This window comes from Typopeltis vanoorti, chromosome 11, assembly GCF_054136105.1.
Source record: "Typopeltis vanoorti isolate ZY-2024b chromosome 11, IOZ_Tvanoo_1.0, whole genome shotgun sequence".
Classification (NCBI taxonomy): domain Eukaryota; kingdom Metazoa; phylum Arthropoda; class Arachnida; order Uropygi; family Thelyphonidae; genus Typopeltis; species Typopeltis vanoorti.
In genome coordinates, this window is record NC_143559.1 from 135735637 (window position 1) to 135761542 (window position 25906).

A 25906-nucleotide genomic window follows, 5' to 3' on the forward strand; every position below is an offset into this window, starting at 1 on the left:
AATGATTTTCCCCTCTGCTAAAGATCAGATTATACGCTGTTCGAAATTTACTTCTGTTCCTAAAACAATTCTTCTTGTTATTGCAATTAAGGTTGATGATATTTTGTCCTGATTAAGTAATCATCTACGAAGTGGAATGCAATTGTAAAACTCTATTCTCTACATGAACGGTTAACATATTTTTCAGATATGCTTAGGCTATCATTTCATATCCAAAGAATAAAGCAAGGAAGCAAATGAAATATTACCGAGGCTGAAGTTTCGTTTCGTGCATAACTGCACTTCACTTGAAATATGCAAACAAATTCCAACGTTTTGGTTTAAAACATAAGTCGCGGGTGGAGCTACCATGTGGAAACTTCTACGATGGTTCATCGATAGAACTCCAAGCGTTGTAGTTTCCGATTCTAGGTTCTATAAGGGGAACTGGTTTTTCTTTCTTTTTTTTTTCTTTTTTTTTCAATTTAGTCGATCTTTGGCGCAATAAGGAATTTTTTTTTTCACAGTATCAACTAATATTTGATTTTAACTTTTCGACTCGTAAAAATCGATTGCATAACTCACACATTAAAGCCAGTTATAGTGAGAATATCAGGGAGCGACAGTTGCCGACCGTATTCAATTCATCGTGATGTCAGCAAACTGTTCGTACAAATGAATTCAACTCCCAATGATGAAGAACAGATGTCAACACAATTCAAAAAGGCAAGTATAATAATAGTTGATCGTAATTCCTTTTTTTTTTTGGGGGGGGGGGAATGAAGGATAGGTATTTGTGGTCATAGAGTGTAATTGTCTAAAGCGAACAACACGGAATGAAACACCGACTCCTTTCTATGCAGCTTTGCCTCACTTCGTCATCACAATTGTAATAAAAAAGAGCAACACGCAATTCTCTGTAACTTTATTAACCACATTACAATTTTTGTGGGTGCATACACGTTACTTTCCTTGACAGCAATCTCAGAAATTCTAAAGAAATGTCTGTGACGTCTTTTCGGTGATTTCCGGTTAGCCCGACAGCAACCTGCTTCTGTACCACATGACGAGTTGGTCGCCATTTTCGACTTTCACATCCTGAGGACCTACACAACAACAGAAACAAAAGAATGTCACATTTTGCAAAATTCTTTCGGAGAGAGAGAGAGAGAGAGAACGAATGCTTTCATATACATAATTCAAATATGTTAGCGTCAAATAGAAATATACAGGGTGGTTCAAAATTCCACGTACAAACATTGAGGGGAGATAGACATCACAATCAACCATATTCACATAGGAAAGCATGACCGGAAGGTACTAACAGGGAAACAAAGATACAGAAATAACACAAGGCAGTAAGTAGTGTAAAAAACTTGATTAGGCGTAACTGAGCAGTTCAGTAGTAGTTGTAGATACATAATATGGTAAACAAGGTACATGTCTGCCATCTCAGCGTTCGTAAAATGACGCATGTTCTTTGTACGACGACGAAAGCTTGAATTAAGAAGCCTAATTTGCTCACCTGGAGCGCTGGCGAACAGCACCACCTATCACTTTCGGATGGCGTTTCCGGTCGTGCTTTCTTATGTGAATATGGTTGATTTTGATGTTCTTTACTTCCCCTCAAAATTTGTACGTGGAAGTTTGAACCACCCGATATCATGAAACACAAGTGTATTATTATTGTTTGTATTTTATTCATAAGAATAATTAATTAATTCTTTAAACCTTATATTTATTGGACAATCGAATTGCGAACGATCGTTACATGAAACAACTCATGAATTTTGAGCTCGGTTCCAGAACTATTTGGCCCAAAACTATCACTAATTATAGGCGACAAGCGATGAGAGCACATGACAGCACACCCATTTCGGTTGGGTGTGCTGTCATGTGGGTTATGCAACCCGCAGAAATTTTTTCCATCGGAGGAAGCTTGGCGACAAATAATTTCTTCAACAAATGTTTACAATTATTGATTTAATTAAATAATTACATAAATAAACGTCTTTTAGCTTTTTTTAAGTAATGATTTGTCGATGTAAACTATAAATACATTATTTTCATTTTGCATCGATTCTATGATCTTTAATAATTCTTGGGAAAAAAAGATATTCAGAATTAATTGTTTTTAGCACAATTTCATATATTAAAAAATTGATCGGCATATTTTATTAAACAACTAATTAATTAATTAATCTTAAATTAAATTATTTCAGATTAAAAGCAAAAAATAATAAAACTAACAAGTAAACTAATATTAAATTATATACACTTATCTTTCAAAAATGTATTTTTTGTTTAAATTTGTTTCACTATAAATTTACAATTCACACTTCACTCCGTAACTCACTACACACATGGGGCAAACTAACCGGTCACTGTTTACAAATCAGAAAAAGATGAACCCAAAACAGGAAGACGTGTTTTATTGCTGCAATAAAACACGTGTTCTATGGCTACCCTGTAACAGGCCAACACACAATAAAATTTTAAGACAGACAAAGTGTTCCCAGGGTCGAGGGTGTAAGATTAAACATTTCAATCAATTTTACAATTATAATTTGTGGAATTTTTTAATCGATCCCAGGGGAAAGTGCCCCCCCCGCGGACGCCCATGACCGTATGATTGCATTTTATTGATGTATGAAAGTTTTGAGAGGGCTAGCACATCAGCACTCATCTTAATTGGTTGAGTGCAATTAATTGCAGGATAACTTTGAATACTTCTGCGTAGAATGGAGGAACAATCTGTTTTAGGATATGAAGGAGAATGCTATAGTTAGTTGATATATTTGAAATACTCAAAGATGAAAATATGTGAACCATCATTTATAAGACATGTAAGCATAGGAAAGAATAAGTGCGAGTAAAACACTTTCATTAATGGTAAAGAATAATTATAATTTGTGACATGTGTGTCCATAAGTTGTGGGTAGAGCGAATAGCACGATCCTATAAATTCTCAACATGAACAAGTGAATTTAATGGCATAATTAAAAGAAAAACTTATGAAAGAGAGAGAGAGAGTATTGCGGGAATAAATATGGTTTGATGGAGCAGCAATTCATCTCGCAAAATTTGTTGCACATGTTATGCGTATTTCTCTGGTTTGTGTATATTTCGCTCCGTTTTCCAAGATATTTCTTTTGTTTACTGAGACTCATTACACATAACATCCGATCATTATCAGAATTATCCACACTTCCGGGAATCCTAAATTCATTCGTTTTTTTTATTTTTTTAAATTTTTTTAGTATCAGCGGTTCTTCTGTCTTATCAATCTCACATATGCTGGTATTTTGTTGTAGATCAACAACGTCTTATAATACACAGAATATTCATTTTTATTCAGGAATAGATATGTTTTACTGTCTGTTGTTTCCGAAGGCTAGAATAAAACTGTCTCTATACGGTTAAAAAAAAATTTTCAACCTCAACAGATGCTATACTGCACAAGCAAAAAAAAAAAACAAAACAAAAAAAACAATTAGCATTTTTCTCCTAACATACACTTTCAAATTTTCAGTTCCAGAAAACATGTGTAACAGCTGTTTGTAATAAAGCCGTCGGATATGATAAGTGACAACATTCAATTGGGTTGGTTGACACAATAACCAATCACAGCCGCTAGGTGCTGAGTGAGCTCAAAATTTTAACTCACCTAGACACGCCTTCTCAGCTGTTTAAAATAATGCAACGCTAAGAATTTGACACACTGCGCCCTCTTTGCATCTTTTCTAATGGCTCAAAGGTGTAGGCATTTTGAAAGCACACCCGGGCTATTAACGCGAATGTGACGCAATGTTTACGCGGCGAAAAGGGCCTTCTTCATGAAGCACTAATGCTTTATTATCCTCGTGAAGAGAACAATGAAGCATTAGTATATTGTGTACAATTTTAGGAATCGCGCGAATCTGCAAACCAATTGGGGGAGTCTTTAACGGTAATAAATGCAAAAATATCATATCGGTTATACTGATATTTCGTGGATGAGCACCGCACACCTGGAATGTTTGCCCCTAATATCATCATCATCATCAGCCGTTGTCGATCCACTCCTGGATAAAGTCCTTTACAAGATTACTCCAAAACTCTCTGTCCATGGCTCTCCTTTCCCATGTCACTCCTGCAAATCTGATGATATCATCAATCCACCGTGATTTAGGTCGGCATCGTGGTCGCTTTTCCTCTCGTGGAATCCAATCCAGTACTTCTTTTGTCCATCGCTGATCTTGTCTTCGAGCAATATACCCAGCCCATTGCCACTTCAGATGTTGCACTTTTCCTATGATGTCAGAGATTTTGGTTTGATTTCTTATCCATCTATTCCTTTTGTGATCCAGTCGTGTGATGATACCAAGCATACTTCTTTCCATACTAAAATTTGTTGTCCTTAATTTTTATATTTCCTTTGCATTCAGTGTCCATGTTTCACAGGCATATGTCAGTATAGAAACAATACACTGGTCAAAAACTTTCATCTTCATGCATAATGGTAGTTAGCTTTTGAATATTGAATGAAATTTTCCAAATGCTTTCCACCCAAGCATCGTGCGTCTTTTTAATTTCATCCATGATCTTTTGTTCCATTGATATCTGTTTTCCAATATGTAATGACCTAGTTGTTTAATTTCCTCATTATTGATTTTTATTATATCTGGTTGATATAGCTACTAAACATAACTTGGATCTTCTTCAGGTTATCTTCAGGCCTGCTGTTCTGCTAGCAATTTGGAGCTCATGGATACGAGTCTGTCATTCATGTACAGTTGAAGTAAAGATAACTATGTCATCTGCAAAGCGTAAATAGCTGAAATATCTTCCATTTATCTTCAAACCTTTCTCTTCCTGCTCAAGAAGTTTGAATATTTCTTCTAGGCATGCTGTGAATAATTTTGGAGATATTTTGTCACCTTGTCTTATACCTCTCTGTCTTCCCACAGTACAAATGTGTCCATTGAAATGAATTGCTGCTGTGGCATTGGTGTATGCTGATTTGATGGTTCTGATGTAAGGCTCCTCCACTTGTTGGTTTCCTAATGCTTTACGTTTCGTACAAGTTGTAAGTGAACCAAAGGCTTTCTCATAGTAAATAAAACTAAGACATGGTGGTAATTGATATTCATCACACCGTTCAATAATCTGCTGTACAACTTAAATATGGTCCATTGTACTAAAGCCCTTTCGAAAGCCTGCCTGTTGTTTTGGTTGTGCTAGGTTCAGAGCCGCACAAAGCCTATGAGCTAAGATTTTTGTAAACACTTTGTAGATTACTGATGGTAGGCTGATAGGTCAGTAGTTCGTCATGTCTTCTATCTCACCTTTTTTTATGTATCGGAATTAGAGTAGCCTTCTTCCATGTTGTTGGTACATCATTTTTTCTTCAGGCATAAAGTAAATAGTTTTGCTAAGAATTTGTAGATTATTTCTCCATCTGTTATTACAAGTTCAGCTTAAACTCCATCCTCACCTGCAGCTTTCCCATTTTGAAAGCTTTGGATGCTCTGCATAACTTCTTCTGGTAGAATCTGTGGTACTTCATCTATGTCGTAGTTGTCTTCTTCTTCTTCATTTAATTCATTATCCTGATATAATATTGAGCGGAATTCTTCAATTTGTTTTGCTATAGCATATCTATCTCTGGTCCCGTCTTGTAGTTTGACTGCAACCATCTGTTTGCTGTTCATCAATTGCTGTGTGGCTTTTTTGAGACTACGGTTGTTTTCAATTGTTCGTTGTATGAATTTACAATTGAATATTCTTATTTCTTCTGTGATACGTTTTCTGATTGTTTTGCACAATTCCGTGTATTCAATGTTATTCTGTAGGGTTTGAATCTTACCACGTACCATTTCAATTTCACTAGTTTTTCCATTTGGACTTTTCCATATCCACTTTCTATTTGTTTTTTCTTGAAAAAGGAATTCATGATATACAGGCTTTCTTTTTCTACAAATTCTACTAACTCTGCTCCTCTGTCATCTCTTATGCCATATCCAAAATTTCTCATTGAGCTTTCATCTGAATGTATAATACCAATTCTAGCGTTAAAGTTTCCCATTACAATTGTGAAAAGATGTTTTACTTTATTACATACAGTAAAAGCCAAAAGGCTATTTTTATGGCAACCTTAATAATAATGAAGGGGATACAAATCCTTGGATGTTTATCTACTAGTAAGCGAAACTCTAAGAACTAGGACTAAGATCTATGAGTTTCATACCGAAAAACTATCGGAAAATCCAAGTGTAAGTAACCACTTGGTAGTACAACACCAAGGCAACTCGTATCAAAGGTGGATCAAGATCCCTCACTTTCCTTGATATTTTTCATAATGTAATGTAAAACCACAGCCCCTAGGGGATGTAATACTGTAATTACATTATGAGGAGAGGTCACTACCCAGACCGGTTTCAACTTTTTTTGAGATCTCATCAGTGAGTAGGTAGACCTGGAAGATAACAAGGTTTAAGTGAAAAGAACTTACATACCTTCACTATACGAATGCCATAAAGGTGTGCCTGTATATTATTACATAGAATAAAAGCCAAAAGACTATTTTTCTGGCAACCTTAATAATAATGAAGGGGATACAAATCCTTTGATGTTTATCAAAGTGAGTAGTTAGACCTACTCAGTAGTGAGTAGGTCTACCTACTCACTGATGAGACCTCAAAAAGATTGAAACCGGTCTGGGTAGTGACCTCTCCTCATAATGTATATAGTATTACATCCCCTAGGGGCTGTGTTTTTACATTATGAGAAAATATCAAGGATAGTGAGGGAGCATGCACCACCTTTGATACGAGTTGCCTTGGTGTTGTACTACCAAGTGGTTACTTACACTTGGATTTGCCGATAGTTTTTCGTTATGAAACTCATAGATCTTAGTCCTAGTTCTTAGAGTTTCGCCTACTGGCAGATAAGCATCAAAGGATTTGTATCCTCTTCATTATGATGTTTTCCTTTATTGTAGATTTGGGATACAACATGATAGAAGAATTCAATATCTTCGTCAGTATGACTTATTGATGGTGCATAGACTTGGACAATCTTAAGAGTGCATCTTTTCGAGATTTGAACAACAATACTTGCTATTCGATCGGATACACTGTCAAATTCTATTATGTTGTTCTTCAGTTTTCTGTTGATCAAGAATCCAACTCCACTGATTCTTTTTTTATCTTGTCCTCTTTAATACAATATGTCTCCATTTTTTAATCAAAGAATTTCTTCACCATTACGTCTGACTTCGCACAGTCCAAGAATATCCCATTTTAGTCGCTTTAGCTCTTCAGTTAGTTCAGTAAGCCGTGCTTCATTACTCAGAGTCCTACAGTTTAATGTTCCAAGGTCTAGTTTCTAATGGCAGCATGAACTGGTTACCCAGGGAATCTTAGTACCCTCCGCCTTCATGTTTAATTGCCTTCTGCCATAGGTAGTAACAATCCGGCCTCCGGGAATGAGGACCATTTTATTTCTGTCGGATTCATCTTGGAAGGTACGGCCAAAAATTCACCACGCTGGCCAAGTGCGAGTTGGTGAATGGCAATCTTTTCACATGGGATCGCCAGTCCCAAAACCACTGGTCCACGGCTCTTTATTCAATATATTCGGAGCTGCCCTGATATCCAACGGATGGTAGTCATGGTTTCCCTCCATCCGCCACTTTGGGGACGCGCTCGGTAGCCCGTGGAAGCCTATATATATATATATATATATAGATGTTTGCTTGAAGATTTACTCAGTTTGATATAATATTTAAAAAGATTTTAATGACTAGAACCGAAGTTTAAATAAAAAACTTTGCACTACTACTTTCGTCTAAAACTAGACTTCATCAGGTGTCAGATAAACATATAAATACCAGTAACCAATCTAAAGAAATCGTTTTTTTTTCAAAAAAAAAAAAAACATAGATTAACTTATCTAATACTGAAAATAATAAAGGCTAGAGTTAAATAGAAGAATGAACTCTGACTGTATCATTATACACATGAGCGCGTCTAAGGTCTCAAGAGCGCAAATATTGAATGGTTGAGCTGTGAGAGTCTGGTGGACTGTAACTTAGGTTGTTTTTAATATATAACGCAAGACATTATCGGCACCTACATAATAGCTTGTTGGGGATCCTTTAACCAAGAAACTGCCTTTCCCCATCTTGCCATTACTCTTTCGAGACCAGGAAAGTTGCCCTGAGATGGCCAGAAGAGCATACAGAATCGTCGGATGCGTTCATACCAGTACACCTCCACCACTGCCTTGATTCCTAGCAACCCTACAGTCTGGATGGACGGAAACAGACTAGATGCTCAATAATATTATGTCTCATGAGTGCATATTAACAAGGTTTTTTAATGGTCGAACGTGTTATGGTAGTTGGTTCAATATAAATGTTACAACAGTTTCTAAGCAGAAGGAAATAAAACATTAAAAAATATTATTACGTGACAAGCATTAGGAGTCCAAGCACTCATTGAGAGAGCAAACTCTAGTCCACGCTGCCTACGGTCTACACTATTCAATCCCCCCCACACACACGCACACACAACGCCCTCTACAATCACTAACAATATTTCTTACTGTAAATTGTGTGTGTACTCTCGCCAATATGCCTATATACTGTATATATATATAAGTAAAAGTAAAAAGGTACCGGCTGTAATTAAAGCCTGATGCAGGTGAACCCAACTATAATACTTACAGCGTTTAACACACTTTCATTCATATATATATATATATATATATATATATATATATATAAATTCTCTCTCTCTCTCCTCTCTTAGATTTCTGAGTTCCCATTGGAACAGGTGCAAATTCATTTTGAGATTATTTAAACAGTTTGTTGTTTGAAAGTAGGTAAATTATGAGAATTCATTCGCCCACCTTCCTTGCAGTGTTCCAACGATGAATTGTTTGGCTTTCTGTAAAGCATCCAAGCATATCCGTGCTCAGGATCGTTAACAATTCCAGCCATGGAGCTGACGTACGGACCTTTGTCAGTGTTTCTGTATTCGAAACTGAAAAAATAAAAATAAAACTTACTGGTGTGTGTGTGTATGTGTGTTTGTTTGTGTGTGTGTGTGTGTACAACTTCCCATTTTTGTTGCATTATGTTTGCGTGTAAATTATCTAAGAAAGAGTGATCTATGCATCACTGTAAAGAAATATTTCTCTTCCAATTATAGACCATTTTTATTTATTTATTTTAATTTAGATATTGAAATTATGAATTCTGTTGACGATTTCAATGAAACCAGGTGCATTTTTATTAACGTTCAATTATAGTATGACATGTTGTGTCAACATAGAAGTTTATACTACGAAAGATATCCCCAAAATATCACTCAAATAACATATCAATAAACTCCTCAAAATAAATGAAAATGAAATAAATAATAATAAGTATAAAACAAAATTAGCAAACGACTTCCATTCCAACTTCTAACGCTTTTTGTCCCTGATTCTCTAACTTTTAGAGACTAAAGAGGACAAGCAAACGCCAATATAACCAATCAGCTGATCCAAGATTATCGTTAATTCTGAACGGCATCCGATACAGAGAGGAGGAAAACTTTCGACATCTCGTCTTACCCAACCCTAATGAAGTACTGTATTGATTGAAATAATTTAGGTGATATAGTCCATTCGCTTCACTTTATCTGACGAAAAACCTTCTTGTCCATGCCAGCGGTAGAGTAACTCGAGAACCGATTGAAGAAAGGGTTAGAAAATGTTCCACTAGATGGCGCTGGGAATCGAAATTAGAACGGCATTACTTCGGTAAGCTAAGCGCTATGAATGCAAAAGCCATTTACACTGGGCAATAGAAGCCTTTAAAACAATATTGGAATACATTACCTAAATTTTCACATAAATGCAAACAAATTCGCTATTATACTCGTTCCATTCTCACTTCTAAAACAACGTGATCTTCGTACCTAAATTTAGAATCCAGTTTTGCAGCAGCTTTCATCACATCGAAGAATAACGTATCAGTGGAAACACGAAGGATGATATTATAGTAATGGTCAGCATAATCCCCAAATCTAATGATGTATTCCACATGAACCTTGGGTCCTAACTTTTTCTGTAGATCTTCCAGCATTTCTTCACCTGCAAGAGTAATAATTGTAACGGCATTAGTTGTTTAGGATCATCTGCTCTTCAGTTGATCTTACCGTTAAAGAATCGAACAGGAAAAAATCGGATTGAAACTCACTAGTTTTGTTGGTGAACTTGGAACAGTTGATCACTTGGAGGTCCAGCAGAGTGGATTGTTTAAGGACTGGAAGCGCGAAATAGGTGGCCAGACGTGTTCCAAAAGAACCATCACTTTTCTGATGGGATAAAAGATACAATGCAGCCGATCGCACATTCCAGTGTAAACCTTCATCACCCACGGCAAACAGGGTCTGACAAATAAAAGAGGAGTGGAGAAACAGTTGCAATCACTATACTTTAAACATTTGTTTTATCATTGAAATGACTACACAGTCCAACATAATTTTTGCTGACTTTTATATGAGACTTGTTTTTTACTAATTTGGGTGCGCTGATTTCAAATATCAAACCCATTTTTCTCTATCACGTCAGGTTTTTCCTCTATAGCATTTTCTTTTTGCTAATTTGTAAGTTTTTGATAGTTTTAAGGAGGCAGTACTATTTAGAGGATCAAAAAAATCGAATTTTTAATATTATTTTCTGAAAGTATGTTCTTTTACAAATCTTTTCCTAACTTTTTATCAAGAAATTCGAAAACTTCTCTAAAATAGAGCCTATTATTCAAAGCGGTGCGCAGATCAGAATCAGAGCGCTCACCACTCTCGCTTGTTACTAAACGAATAAATTCGTAAGAACCTGCAACGGCACGTATACGGGCGCGTTGAATGCGAGAGAGGCCGATAATTAGATACATAACTACTTAACAATATTCATTAAAAATTACAAGAATATTTATAAAAAAAATAACAATTTTACTTACACATGAGTTTCAGGGAATAAATTTTTGTTTGTAGCAATTTCTGCTGTGTGTTCTGTTTTGGCAATCCCTTTGAATACTCCAACAGTAGTCGGCCATCATGTGAGAATCCCATCTTCCTTGGTACCGATCTTCCATAGTTTTTAAGTCTTGATGAAATCTTTCGCCTTGTTCATCGCTTACAGCACCTAAATTCTCGGGTAATCTATCAAGATGACTGTATAGGAAATGAAGCTTTATGATCATGTTGCAACCTAGGCGCTGGAAATTTTCAAGCATTGTTTCCAAGAATATTATTCGCAACCATCGTAAATGAAGTCCAGGCCTCTTTCTCAATTTCGTTCATAGAGTTGATGAAATTTGGGTGTCTCATTAAAGTTCTAATTTGCGGTCGATCAAATACACCGGCTTTAATTTTTTCTTAACTAAGTCGTGGAAATTTTTCACGTATGTATTGGAAACAGTCACCTTGTAAATCTAAAGCTTTAACATACTGCTTCATAAGACCAAGTTTGATGTGAGAGGTGGAAAAATGATTTTTCTCTGTCGATTAAAGGTTGTTTTATAACATTCGGTTCTCCAATATTTAAGGATATTCTAAGAGGCCAATGTTTCTGACTGCAGTGTTGATTTCTAGCTCGACTATTCCAGAAGCATAGAAAACACGGACACTTTGTATATCCTCTTTGAAAGTCAAGTAAAAAGTTCACCATTTTAAGATCCACACATATGATCCAGTTATGGCCTGTATATTTTAATAACTTCAGAACCTTTTTAATGTCCTCATATGTTTCCTTTAAGTGGACTGAATAGCCAATAGGAATTGAGCCATATACAAACCCATTGTATAGTAAGACACACTTGAGACTTCTGCTTGAACTGTCGATAAATAAACGCCACTCCTTTGGATGATATTGTACAACACTCATTTCAGTTAGTAAACCTGACACATTGTTACAGTAAACAAACCCACACTCGTGTTTAAAATATTGCACAGGATTACTTTCCCTGCTACGATAAAAAGTTATCTTCGTATCTTGCTCCAGTAAGTTTTTTCATTTAATCTTGAAGCTAACAATTCCGATGATTCCTTTGATAGGCCCAAATCTCTTACTAAGTCATTGAATTCCGCTTGAGCAAAACGTTGCGGTCCAGAACTAGAAATTAAATTTTCATTGTCTAAATCAACATACGGGTCTTGTTCCTCAAGAACATCTTGCATGTCCCTATGATGCTCGTTCTCAAGTAAAGGAAGTCCTTTATAAATTGGCACGGCTATTTCATTGGAATGAGCAACTGGCCGGATTGCTGAGTCGAGATTTGGATGCACAATTTTTTTTCTTATTCTTCTTATTATAACCAGACGTCTGAACTAAACAAAAATAGCAATCATCTACGAGATTTTTCAGTTCACGCCAAATCATTGGAATGCCGAAAGCTACTTTTTGGCGTTTTCCCTTGCTCCACTGTCGTAAATTTTCTACACATGACTTACACACTTTATTTGGAGCCCATAACTTGTCCTGATCTGCAAGTTTTAAGTCAAAGTATGCAAAGTACACTTTCTTAACGAAATCAGTGATATTTGTCCTTTGACTGGGAACAGTAAAGCTGCCACAAATGTAGCAGAAGGAATCTACGCTATTGACACATTTTCGAGTAGTAGATATGATGTATTTTCTTCACTGCCGACTAACATGCAATTATCAAGACAAAAAAAACAGACACTTTATTGAAACATTATAAGCGCTCATCATACTTTCACGATCGATTAACGATTCACTGATTTCGATCGTTCTTTGTCCGTCATGACGCATATAGCATTCATTTGCTATATGCGTCAGTACGTGCTGTTGCAGGCTCTTACGCATTTATTCGTTTACTAACAAGCGAGAGCGGTCAGCGCTCCGATTCTGATCTGCGCACCGCTTTGAATAATAGGCTATATCTTCGGGAATTTTTCGAATTTCTTGATAAAGAATTAGGAACAGATTTTTAAAAGTACATACTTTAAGAAAATAACATTAAAAAATCCATTTTCTCGATCCTCTAAATAGTACTGCCTCCTTAAAACTATCAAAATCTTACAAATTAGCAAAAAGAAAATGCCATAGAGGAAAAACCTGACGTGACAGAGAAAAATGGGTTTGATATTTGAAATTAGCGCACCCAAATTAGTAAATAACAATTGTTAGATCATAATCAGCAGAAAACAATTTTTTTTTTGTTGGCAAGTGTTATTTGTCCTAATTGCTTTAGTTGGCATCGATGAATTATTCGCATGCACAGTTACTTTATAAATAATACGCCTCAGCTCTTGTTTAAAATATAATATAATCGTCCAATATTGTAATGTCGTTCAGCAATATATCAATTAATTTGTACGCAGAATATCAGAGATTCTGAGGAGGAGGAGTTCAACAAAATGTACTTACCTGCATTGCCAAGGCAGTGGTGTATACATCTCCAAACCCTCCATCTGGAAGCTGCAAACTTCTCAGCCATGGAAGAGAGCTCAGCACCACATCTTCTAGACTTATCTCTCGAGAGTGATTCGTAGAAAAACCAGATTCTGACGTCGAATGTGTGCTGGAATTTTTGCCATCCTTTATGTTTTTGATGATTTCCTTTCTGTCAGCTATGCACACCAGTGACATCAACGACAAAATCTTCAAGTCTAAGAGAATAATTATACAATCACATTTTGGGAATGCATGCATCTTAAACATTTTTAGGGCATATTTTACAAATTTTGTTAGATATAAGGGTCGATATCATAGAATCATTGAACGACTTTTAAACAAAACGAAGTGGCGTTGTCATATTTCTATAATTCCACGATGTTTTTTGCTTGATGGAAACTGACAGCGATCAGAAAAATTATGATTTTATCTTTTTGTAAGCTTTTATCAAAGCTTACAAAAATTTGCTCATCTTGATGCTCTTTCAACTGATAAGCTGGTGGTGAATTCCCTAAAATCTGTTTTTAGTCCACGAGTAAAAGGGAGGAAAGATTTCTTCCTTCTAGTAACTGAGATAAATCGCATCCACTCTGCATGTTTGGATAACGTGAAGCATTTCTGACTCAGAATTTGAGAATATTTTTCTTTGAGACAAACTGGCCCACCCCTCCTTCAAACCAAGGATTGTTTTCTGAAGGTGAATTTCGAAAAGCAGTACGATGTGTTCCCAAATCTGTTTTATGAAGGTAAGATCTGGGGAGCATGCGAGCCACTCTATTCGATTAATGTCCTCGTTCTCCATAAGTATCTTCACTACTCGTGTACGATGTGCTATCCCTTTCAAAAACATTCTCGCGATGGTAAGCAGTACCAGTTTAACGCCAGATCAAGTGTCCTCTAGAATCGGAGGAAAGACTAACCCAACTCTCATCTGTTAAGCATTAGCTAAATTGGTGTCTTCTCCAATTTTTATGGATACAACACCACTGAATGAGCTGTGGATAAGGGGACGCAGACTGGAGTCCTTCATGTGTACAGGCCTATTTTTTGCAGATGTCTTGCCACAGTTTGTTGAGATATCCGCATAGTTATGCTTGAATGGATACGAGTTGCAAGTTGACAGCCTTGGTGCGTCGATTATATTTTGCAGTTATAAAGAAAAAATCTGTGTTCATTCTCCGTAGAAAAGCAAAAGCGACCTCTTCGCAAACGTCTAGACCATGTTCCGTTGGTTTGAAACGTTGCCCAGAGCCAGGATACAACGCTACGTGACATTACGAACTCTCTGGAAAAATCATTAATTCAACAATCCTTCTTCAAGCTTTCCAATAATTCTTTTCTGCGTGAAATCATCTTCCTGACGTCATTCGGTGTTACAAGAGATCCGAATTTGCGACTTTATTCCTTCACCAAAAGAACTTCCCTCAAACACAGTCCACATACTGCTGCCTTTTGGCGTTTTATCCTGTTACGTGCTACCACGTGACCCCTTTGTGCGCGCTTCGAAAATTCGAATGTATGCCTTCTTTGAACTGGAAATCAATAGTCATACAAACTACCACACGCAGATCGGCCTGAATTTGCGATTGTAATATTGAGAAATAGCGTTCGTCGTTTGGTTTGGACATCAGTGTATGAAGTTTTCATCTTTCATTTTTTGTTGTTGGATGTTCATAACATTGCAATAACAAAAATGAAAGATGAATCGAAATATCTTTACAAGGACAAAAAGTCCTTGTAAAGGGATTTTGATATTCCGTCTTATATCTAAGTCGGTATACTCTCCTAATGAGAAGTCCTTTTATTTCATAATATTTTCATCTAATACTGGAGAAAACAGTTTTAATTGATTTAGTAGTTACCAGAAAATGAACACGTATATGAACAACAAAGAACCGCTATTATCAGTCTACGTCCAGTACTGGATTGCACGGCAACCTGTCAGGACCAACATCCTGTTTCTGGCTAACCATTGCACGATTGGGGAAATGGCGGAATCCTGAATTCGTGATTGTCTCGTGGACATTGGATCCTCGCACCTGCACTGCAAGCATATTCATCTCAAATTCTCACCTGGAGTTTGTTTTGATCAAGTTGTCTTACATGGTGACAACGTGGCGCGATGTATTTGGACTCTTCCAATAAGACATACATTAAGGGCTCACATCGTGCGAGCATTATACGAAATCATTCCGTCAGCAGCGTTGGCTGCCGAATTATTCTGATTTGAATCCCATCGAAAGTTTGTTGGATCATGCCGAATGCAACAACCGCCGGCTGATGTCAATGCTTCGCTGGGCCTGATTTAGAGAACATTATCCTGTCTAGTTGGTTCTTTGAACCAACTAGACAGGATAATGTGGTCAATGGAACAAATGCCAGGACAGCTACAAGCGTATCGTTGAAACGCTATGACCACCTGCATAGTAGTACTGGAGGACATAGTGTTTCAACGTTGTAGCTGTTCCTCGGAGATATTAAATGGTGATCGACTTATATTAGCTGACAACGAGCCTGCATTCCACAAATGTCGTTTTGCCAGGGCATGGAGGCAAGAAAATTGATAATTTGCTTATCGTTCTATACTTTCTTTAAAGGGAATACCATGATTGGAAAATTCATTTATTTCAATGTCCTTATCGATAATAACTCAATTATAAATCTATTATGTAATAGTTATATTTTTCTAAGAAAATCGAAACAGGAATCTTTCTGCTTCATACGACAATTCATTGGCTATAAATCATGAAAATAGGAAAGGAAGCAGCTCTGTAATTCCAGATGCGCTTTTAAGCTTATTATTTTCTTGAATAGTTTTCTCATATTTAGTGTATTTAGTTACATTTTTGCAAATGTAGGATTTTAAAACGATTACAGTTTCACAATAAACGAAATGTGATATTACCAGTGTAGGAGGGATGGTTTTTCAATTGCAGTGCTTCGAGAAGGACATCAGTCTGCCCTGAAGTTGGTGTTTCTCCAGCAACACAAAGAGAGAGGACCACCGCGGGCATCTTGAAGACCGAAGTATTGTTCTTGGAGGAATTCTTCAGATAGTCTACAAAATCGAATCCATGGAAGTTTCGGGGATTTCGGCAAGTGGCTAAGAGGGCTCGGATGTACTGGGCTAGCTGCACGGGGATCAGTGGAACATCATGTTTCCTGGAAAGGAATCGATCATGAATTTAATCACTTGTCTATGAAACCTGCAGGCATGTTAGCTGTTCAGCTAACATGTCCGCAGGTTTCACTGTTTAGCGAATAACTGAACATATAATCTATGGGAATCGTGTCAAAACTTTCTCTTGCCATTTTTAATCACATTTTAGTGATATCTAACAAATCTTCGATTCAGAGATTTGATTGGTCAAGTGTATAGGATTTTAATATGTTAAAAATGAAAATTATTGCGAAAACCAGTTACATGAGAAGAACAATGCATTTACGTACCGACGTATTCTTCAAATTATTATGCTGAGTATCTGAAATCAGCAACGGAGGCATGAATACGAATTGGAGTTAATAAGCAAACGGAATAACAGAATAGCTAAGGGGAGATTTTGGTTTGCTTATTGTTTGGTTTTTCGATTATTCTGATTACAAGAGGCAGTGCTGCTAATTTGATTCAAGGCTACATTAGCCGAATATTATAAGGCAACACTGAATATACTGTCCGTTATAAACTAAAGCCATTTCGAAGTAATCTTGACGATTGTCAGCCATAATAATTAATAATAAATCCATTGCATTTGTAGATTAGAAAAAAAAAACTGTATGCATCTCAAATATTCTTCTCCGAGAGAATCAGAGATTCACCAGAGAACACTTTAATCCTTAAAGATGAAGATATTTTGTGCATTGGTTGTATGGTTTAAGAAATCATTCTCATCAATGATTCATTCAAAATAAATAATTAAAACAAATAAATAAAATAAAACCTGAACCGAATCGAATTCGGCAGTTTTAGAGACAATTGTATATAATAATTTCATACACTAATTATATCAAGAAATACATATTGCAATTTAAATGATCAAAAACATTTTGTGGTAAAACAGAGTTATTAGAATAACTCTAAATCCCGATTATACACGGAATGAAAAAAATTAAAAGAATCAGACTGAAATCTGATAAGAAAGACTGAATCTCGAATTAAATGATTTCAATCTGTGACGAAGGATAACATGAAATTGAAATAAGCGTAGATGTCGCAGAGATTTTCTTAGCAGTACTGTACGGAATTTTTGAGGTTTATTACCTGAATACGTAAATCAGATATAAGACGAAAAACGTAACAGTACACCTTTCTTTTAAAGAAAATAATAAATAAAATTAAATCTTGGTTATGCTGTGAACTCGTCGTCTCACTACTTTCGCAACGCATTCCAGCAGTTCTAAGCATAGGGGTTTAATATGCAGGAAGCCACGAATGAATCGAACTATCTTAAGAATAACAGAGAAAAACCACTTCGTACTTTGCCAAGGCCACAGCAATTTCAACTTCCAGGAACTCCCCCAGTACTTCAATCAGAGTGTCGTTATTCAGAAGGCTTTCTTTGCTTGCAAGGTAGAGTGCAACGACTGCTCGAGGTGTCTCCTTTCCCCATCCCCAACTCAAGCGACGTTGGTTGAGTAGCCAGTTCACTGCTTTCACACGGGCTTCCCTCACCCCTTTAACCGAATCCATGTTATCTGTAAGGGAACAAAATAAATAAGATGAGCATGGAGAGAAGAATACTCTCCAAAAGCAAATGCAAAAAGAAAAATGCGTTTAAAATTTCATAAAAAGGAAACTTAAACAGATATGTAACAAAGAGGAAAAATACTCAAGTGAGACCATTAAGAAAAGCAGATTGTTTAGATATTTATTTAATAAGAAATACAAAAACACACAAATAATAATATTATAAAAATAATAATGTGAAGCTGTTGCAAAAGCATGTGCATTACTCGTTTTCGTTTCCATCTCGTCATCCCTTTAAAATTTCGGAAAAATCTCTTCCAGAAATATCAAACGCATAACAGAAATCCAAATCTCCTCAAGTTATTTGTGTTCATTGCCATTTTTTTTTATTCAGTAGAACGATAATCGTCATTTCGAGGGAATGACCCTTCTTCCCCATGACATCGGCTAACTCATTTACATTTGAAGATTCCTCGTATTTGAGACTAGAATTAGGCACTTTTTAACTAGACAAGGAGTGTCGCCGTTATCTCCCGGACTAAGGCGAACATTAATCGTTCCGATTCTGATTCTACACAAGACGGTTTTTCTACCTTACAGATTCATCATTCCCAATGATCGATAAATCGTGTACGACATCAAAGTTGGGGATGGGGGATGACACAGAAAACGAAATTTTTTGAAAAAAAAAACGAAAAAAAAAAACGTAATTTCCAGGGATTCTGAGAAGAGACGTGTTGTCAACATGCTCATCGACAGCCACATACAAGACGCATTCCGAAATAACTCACAGACATCAAAAGCATTTTCACACTTACTGCAGTATTTCTCATCCGAGTTGTCTCCGCAGTCATCCACAACGTTGCACGTGCGCACATTTGCAATGCATCGTTTGTTATCACATCGGAACCAAGCTGAAGAAGAAGGGCAAGCTGAAAAAAAATCGAAGGTTATTCACTTTTAATTTTTCTAACAACATCAACTAGGATGTTATCATTTAAATAGTGAATAAAATACGGATGCAGTTCGCTGAAATATGAATGAAAACATGAATAGGAAAATGCATAAAAGAAAATAAAGTTTTCAATCCTGAAAAACAACACTGAGTTTTCTTTTAAAAAATGAAGGCCACAACGAAAATCTATAATAATAACAATATCTTCAAATTCCTACGCAACAATTTAGGCGTCATTTTATCTCCAAAATATGAAATTTAACGTGCCAGCCCCATTAATACTTACATTGGCATTTGCGTTCGTCGCTGCCGTCCCTGCAGTCGTAGCTTCCATCGCATACTGTCATTCTGTCGATGCACTGTCCATTGTCGCACCGAAAGGTGTCGAAGCTGGGCTCGCAGCCTAAAGAAACGACAAAACATATTTTAAATGATGAAGGCAGGGTAAAATTACTTTCGTTGTGATACATTTGGGTTCAGTCAATATTATAAGTCGTCGAGAGCAGAGAAACACGGAAAATTGCCGACATTTTCCTCTCAATCGTAAACTAAAGTGAGTGAATGGGTTCAATAAAATGTCGATATCACGTCCAACTGCAGATAGATTCAGCGATGCTCACATAAAATTTAGACATCATTTAGAAAGTAAGGTTTCATTTTATAAATAAACTCCATTTTATTAATTAACTGAAAATAATACCATCTACACTGCTTGAAAAGAAGTTAACGGACACCCCCGTGGTCTAGGTACATTGAGTCACGTCTTTGTAGCCAGTATAAGTCGGGGGGGGTGGGGGTCAAACAGAAGAGTTTCCTCTATACATCTGAAATTTAAAAATTTGCATATCTTGCAATTTCTTTCGTTTCAGTTTTAACAGCTGAACCCAAAAAATTAATGTTCGTCAGTACATTTTGAAAAGCGTCCGCTCTCGCAAGAACCCATCCACTGCAGCCTGCCGCAGACTCTCGTGGTAACGAAAAGACATCGAAAAATTATTTCATCGGAATGAAATAATTCAAAATGTACTGATGAACCTCAATTTTCTTGAGTTGCTCTATTGTAACTGAAACGCAAGAAATCGCAGGATATGCAAAGTTTAAAATTTCAAGTAGTTTACCCTACTCTTCGGTTTTACCACTGCAGGGATGTAATGATCCCAAATCAGTGCAAACATGTCGGTTGAAATGACTGCGAAAAGGAAAATGATGAAGTTTGAAAGAGGCATTGTGACAAATTGGGCCATCACAGATCAATAATCATTGATAGCGTACTGAGATCGAAACCAGGGAGTCAACTGCAAGTGCTACCCGCAGTGGACGACCCACCACACTCTACACACCTGAGCATACATTGTCACTAAGGATAATATGTAAAACTGCCATTCGTAGGCAGACACCATGAACTCGGAGTTCCGGGCATCGACTTGAACTCAAATCAACATTCATAACAAAGGCTCGCAAAATGGTTTCCTTGGTAGGACAGCGATATGAGTGCTGCTTGTTACATAAACCACCATGCATGCGGCGTCGTCTTCATGGTTCAAATAAAGTGTATAGTGGGACGTGGAAGATTGGAAAGATGTGTTGTGGAGTAACGATTCACACATCACCCTCTACTGAGCAGATGGACGGATGTGAGTGTCGCGGATGACGGGTGAACTTCTCTTATTAGCGTATGTAACCCTAGCTATGAAATGGGAATTCGGAGGTGGTGGTGTGATGGTATGGTCCTATTTTGCTTGTCTGAAAAACAGGATGAACCTCTGTTTGTGGTGCCACGGACATTGAACACCAAAAGGTATCTGAACATTCTGGACAATGCAATGCATCCTTCTTTGTGGCCTTTCTACAGAACTGACCATTTTCGTTTTCAAAAAGAAAAGACAACAAAATTTCAACAAGACAAGACGTGTCATAAATAGCAGGGTTTTTCTCCCAGAAACTCGGGTTTTTCATCCCGCATACAGAAAAATCCGCCCTTCAGAACACACGCAATTTACAGACATAAAATACCAGTTGTGGTGGAGGTGGGCGGTAGATGGCGTTGATGGAGACGATTCGTAGTAGAGGTTCGGTGTAGTGGTTGAGACAGTTGTAGGTGTACTCCCGCGATGAATAAATCTGCTGCTGTAACTGCATAGTTTGTGGACATGAAGGTCATCACAATTGACTGGCCTCCACAGAGCCCCGAATCTAAACTGTGTTGAGAATCTGTGGGATGAACTGGAGTATTGGATGAGGTGAAGGAATGTCCGCATCACAATAGTCCAGAAGCTCTTTTCCAGCTAACAGAAAGAATGGTCGAAAATTCCCATTGGTCGCTATCGTACGGATCCGGAAAGTATACCGCTTAGGAATGCTGCAGTCATCGCAGTGAAAGGGGGTCCCACATCTTATTAACGTGGGAGTCATGGCTGTTTGTTCCTCACACTATGATGTCCATTGATTTCTTTCCAACCAGTGTATGGTGTCCAGAATTTTCTTTTAATTTCTTAGTTAGAGGATGTACCGTTTTCGGAAAATTAAATATACACTACCTAACAATGACTATCAGGACACTTTAGCAATTCAAAATTGATAAAAGCAGGCGAATCCTGATATCGGTATGTCCACCGTTGGCTTTGATCGCCTGCTGCGCACTTTGAGTGAAGCTTTCCACCAATGTGCTGCAGACGTCAGTGGAATTTGTCTCCATTACTCCATCACACCTCCATGTGAGATGGCATATGTACTTACCTAGCTTTTTTTTTTTTTTTTGCAAGTGATTAGCGATTCCGCTATGCAATCCAACCATCAGGATGTAGGTTCTAATCCCGTCATGAGCCTGGATCTCTGTGATTGTCCGTTAGACAAGACATGAAGTTCATTTCCAAGGCTTGAAAAAATTCTTCGGTCTCTTAGAGTGGGATGTCTTGATTATGCAAAATAATATATAAACACAGTAATAAAATCATTAGCTTTCCCGCAGTACACAAGTAGATGGGAATCACATATTTTTTATGAAAAGAAATCAGCGGTAGGTTTCATTCGAATTAACGTCACAGCAATATTTATTATCTATAATTGCTTAATACCACTGCGGGAGGTGGAATTCTATACTATTTGAAGAAACTGATAACGGGCATTATCAAAAGATATCAACAACAACAACAAAAAAAAGATACTAAGTGTCTTTATCTAAAATAAGAGAAGTTCGGACTGGGTGATTCATTCAAATAATGTTCTTTCTCCACCTGACGTTCTTATTCAGCCGCTGTAAAATCTCGCTATCAATTCCTGATATGCACCTTGAAGAGGTGTAAAAGTTTCCGAGATTGTACAAAAATGTTTCCATCCCGAGCCTCATGAAAGAAAATCATAAGCACAGCGCTGTGTTATGAAATAAAAAAATCACAGAAATGTGGACACAAGCAACTGTACTTTGTACGCGTGTTATTATCTTATTTCTCTTGCTGTGAGTGGTTGGTAGACTAAGAGTTTCATTTGGTATTCTGTCGAGGTAATTCGAAGAGCAAACCCGGGACTCACTTGAGCTGGTTTTGAGCTCGATTGTGATTACTGGTGGTTTATATTAATAACCGGTAACTGTTATTTATGACTGAATGATTAATTACTTATGTAAATTAAGTATTACTTGTAGTTTATTTTAAATGAACGAAAGCAGAGCATAAACTATGATGTTTCGACAGATCTGGCCATACTGAGTGTGGTGGTGGTCTTACTGGGATTCTCCTGAGAAGTCTTTTCTTAGCTCAGGGAAAAAATTAACACAGCGTGACATAATGGCCGTCAACAAAAGTTCTTTTTATCAACGTTGGGAAGGCTTCTATATGAACAATTTTATTTAGTTTCGCACAAAGGATTTCGGATTCGGCACAAAGCCTCAGTAGCTCAGTCGGTATAGACGAATCCCTGGGTTCCATTACAGTCAGTGACGTGAGTAACTTCATCTGGTCTCTTTCGACGAAAGGTGAGTTAGCCTGTCTCATACGAAGGTAGGAGTTTTTTTTTCACTAGGAAAATCTTCGTTCCCCAGAGCAGGGAGACGAAAGGAAGGGTGGACAGCTCCGTAACAGGCCAACAGGATTAATACGAAAAAGAAATAAGAAGAAGGATTCGGCACCCTCATATGGCCAGATCTGTCGAAACATCATATGTTATATGTTACGGATAGCTGCCACAGTTGGAGAAATCCATCTTCTTTGGTGTGTGCATCGTGATTCCTTACTGACTGGCTTCGGATGCTGATCGATGTTTAGAGTGGTGTTGTTATACTCGGCAGCTTTCCCCTAGAAACCGAGAATAAGATGGAATCTACCCAAGTACAACTAGTGAACACAGTGCTAGAAATGACGTGCGGTCATTTTCAGCACTCCTCCTGTCCATGCGGAATCTGTTATTTTAGAGAGACACATCGGATAGTCTTGCAGGAAAAGTGACTGTTAGGTCGTCAAGTTACTTCGCACCTTCATCAGATGGCCGTAACATACAAGAGGACTTCCTAAAAAAGACTTCCCTTTGATACGAACCTATTGAATAATTTGCGTTCAATAATACTCCTGCTTAAACATTCCTTAATTTCTATAAGATTAATTACCACGTTAAGCGCAACACACTCACCAATTTAGCATCAAACACGGATACTTTGCTTCAGGTAATTTCCGTGACTGTCTCAGATCGCGCTCATACCGTAATTTGCATAGTTTGCAAGTAGTGAAACATGTGTATATATATATATATATATATATATATATATATATATATATATATATATATATATATATATATATATATATATATATATATATATATATATATATATATATTAAAGACACCAAGCTATTTTAAATATAAACCTGGTTTATTACTCCATTTCGCAAGTAAGCAAACAGACAAGTCAGTCAAGTTTTTTGCCTGCATGTGTTGCAAGTCTAGCTGGCAGGCGCAAACTTGACTGACTTGTCTGTTTGCTTACTTGCGAAATGGAGTAATAAACCAGGTTTATATTTAAAATAGCTTGGTATATTTAACATATATTATACTCAAGGTAAACAAACTCTCTACATACATGTCATAAGAAAGTAATTAAATTAAAAAAAAAATAATACATTTCTAATAAAATGTAACCATCTGCCTGCTTTATTCCTCAGTTAGATGAATTTAAAAATAAAGTTACTTCGACTGATGCAAATGCTCAACATCTTTGAAAAATTCATACTTACAAGTGGCGTACTCGACAATGAAGCCTAACGCTATCACCAGCAGCAATCTCATCGTCACCAGTTTTCCTTTCTTTCTTTCAAAATACTTCGCAAATGATTCAACCCCTGATTTCTTAATTTACCACCGCGAACGTAACAGTTCTGTTTAAATAAGATTTTTGACAGCAGAATGGCCAACGAGAAAGGACTGAAGGAATGACAGGATCTCTGTCTGTTGAAATCTAAGGGCAGGATTATCTTAAGGGCGGCTCTAAGGAGAAAGATATATTCAACCACGTGATATAGTTTCCTGATCACGTGGTTGAATGTTCACTAAAGGGAGAAAACTAAACCAAACCATGTTCTAAAGTGCGCATTTAGTTTGCATTTGATGATCATCGAGATACTAAAGTAGTCTTAATGCAAAGTAATTGTTCTGTTCAGCAACTGGGGGTTAACAAAATGAAAAATGTCAAATAAGCCACTTTCTCCTCTCTTCTTCCCAGAAAATAAGCTCTGTGTACGCATGGGCACTGACGATCAACTTGATCTCCGGGGACTTCTTTCACTACCCGTCCTACGAAGCATTTGCTGGGCTCTCAGTTATCAATTAGAGAAATTGTCCTTGAAAAATGTCATTTTTCGCTAATTAATTACTTGCATTTTTCTCATTTCTTATATATTTAAGCATGTCTAAGTACAATGGAAAAATAAATAACTTAATTTAGTTAAATTAATGCAAAAATTAAGAAAGAATATTTATGAAAGTCAGGCAGATTCATAAGCTGTGTCAAGCATTGCATTTCCTGTTATTACGCAGACGCCCCTACGAAATTTGATATTCTTTTCGCCTAAACTGCAGTTGCTTCGGTTAGAATGAACGAAGCAACGTTATTGAATATTCAAGTCTAGGCCGTGTTGAACCAAATAATATTTCTTTTTCTTAATATTTCTAAAATAACAATCGAAATGAAACAGAACAGCTAATTTGCTAATTTGGGTATAGATTGGACAGTGCACTCTCTCTACAATAGCATTTCCGGATTATTTAACCTTTCGCTCACCCACTAATACGAACTTACCGTTGGATCACAGCCTTTCGTGGGAAGGAATCTCATAAAGAAAAAAAAAAAAAGAGTGTGATATCAAATAACCTGAAATTCATTAACGGGATAGGCCTGCAAATACCATCTGCTCTTTACGACAGGGTTCCCAGATTATCAACCTCTTCGTGCAGCCAGGCGGTGAAGTAGAATAGATTTATAGGTTTACAACTTTAATTGTGTGGGTGTACGGGTTGGGGAAGTTTGCATAAAATTTATTTATATTTAAGTTATATTTATATTTATATATCTAAGTTATATTCAAGAATTGCTTGAAAAGCGAGCCTTATACTTGAAAGTAAACTAAAACACTGAGATTTATTTAAAAATGACTGCCATACTTTTCCATGATATTCATGAATTCTTGCTGTCCAATGGAAGGCATTAAAAGTCTTCGATGTCTCATCTAAAAGCCTTTAAATGTGTTCAGTGAAGGTGTGGTTTAACGACTATTGTTATGTGTGTGTGTGAGAGAGAATGAAAATTACAAACACATCACACATTTAGCATAATAAGCTGACTAAATATTACC

General features: G+C 36.8%; 1 protein-coding gene across 1 annotated transcript; it reads right to left on the reverse strand.

The window, feature by feature from the left end:
* Positions 1 to 926: 926 nt before the first annotated feature.
* Positions 927 to 24481, reverse strand: LOC150102087 (uncharacterized protein CG3556-like). The gene is made up of 10 exons (XM_090400863.1): positions 24293 to 24481; positions 19357 to 19473; positions 18934 to 19047; positions 17907 to 18123; positions 16337 to 16593; positions 13405 to 13646; positions 10211 to 10403; positions 9930 to 10104; positions 8875 to 9008; positions 927 to 1085 (listed from the first exon to the last, which is right to left on the reverse strand). The coding sequence occupies exons 1-10, from the start codon at positions 24342 to 24344 to the stop codon at positions 1012 to 1014; spliced, it is 1575 nt and encodes a 524-aa protein (XP_090256989.1). The 5' UTR covers positions 24345 to 24481; the 3' UTR covers positions 927 to 1011.
* Positions 24482 to 25906: the final 1425 nt, after the last annotated feature.

Excerpts from the sequence above, each read along its gene's own strand:
- LOC150102087 (XM_090400863.1), bottom strand. The coding sequence starts at position 24,344 with ATGAGATTGCTGCTGGTGATAGCGTTAGGCTTCATTGTCGAGTACGCC. Across the intron at positions 16,594-17,906 it reads ATTGCTGTGGCCTTGGCAAA|GAAACATGATGTTCCACTGA; the intron begins GTACGAAGTGGT and ends ATTCCTTTCCAG. Across the intron at positions 1,086-8,874 it reads GTTGGAACACTGCAAGGAAG|GTCCTCAGGATGTGAAAGTC; the intron begins GTGGGCGAATGA and ends GTTGTTGTGTAG.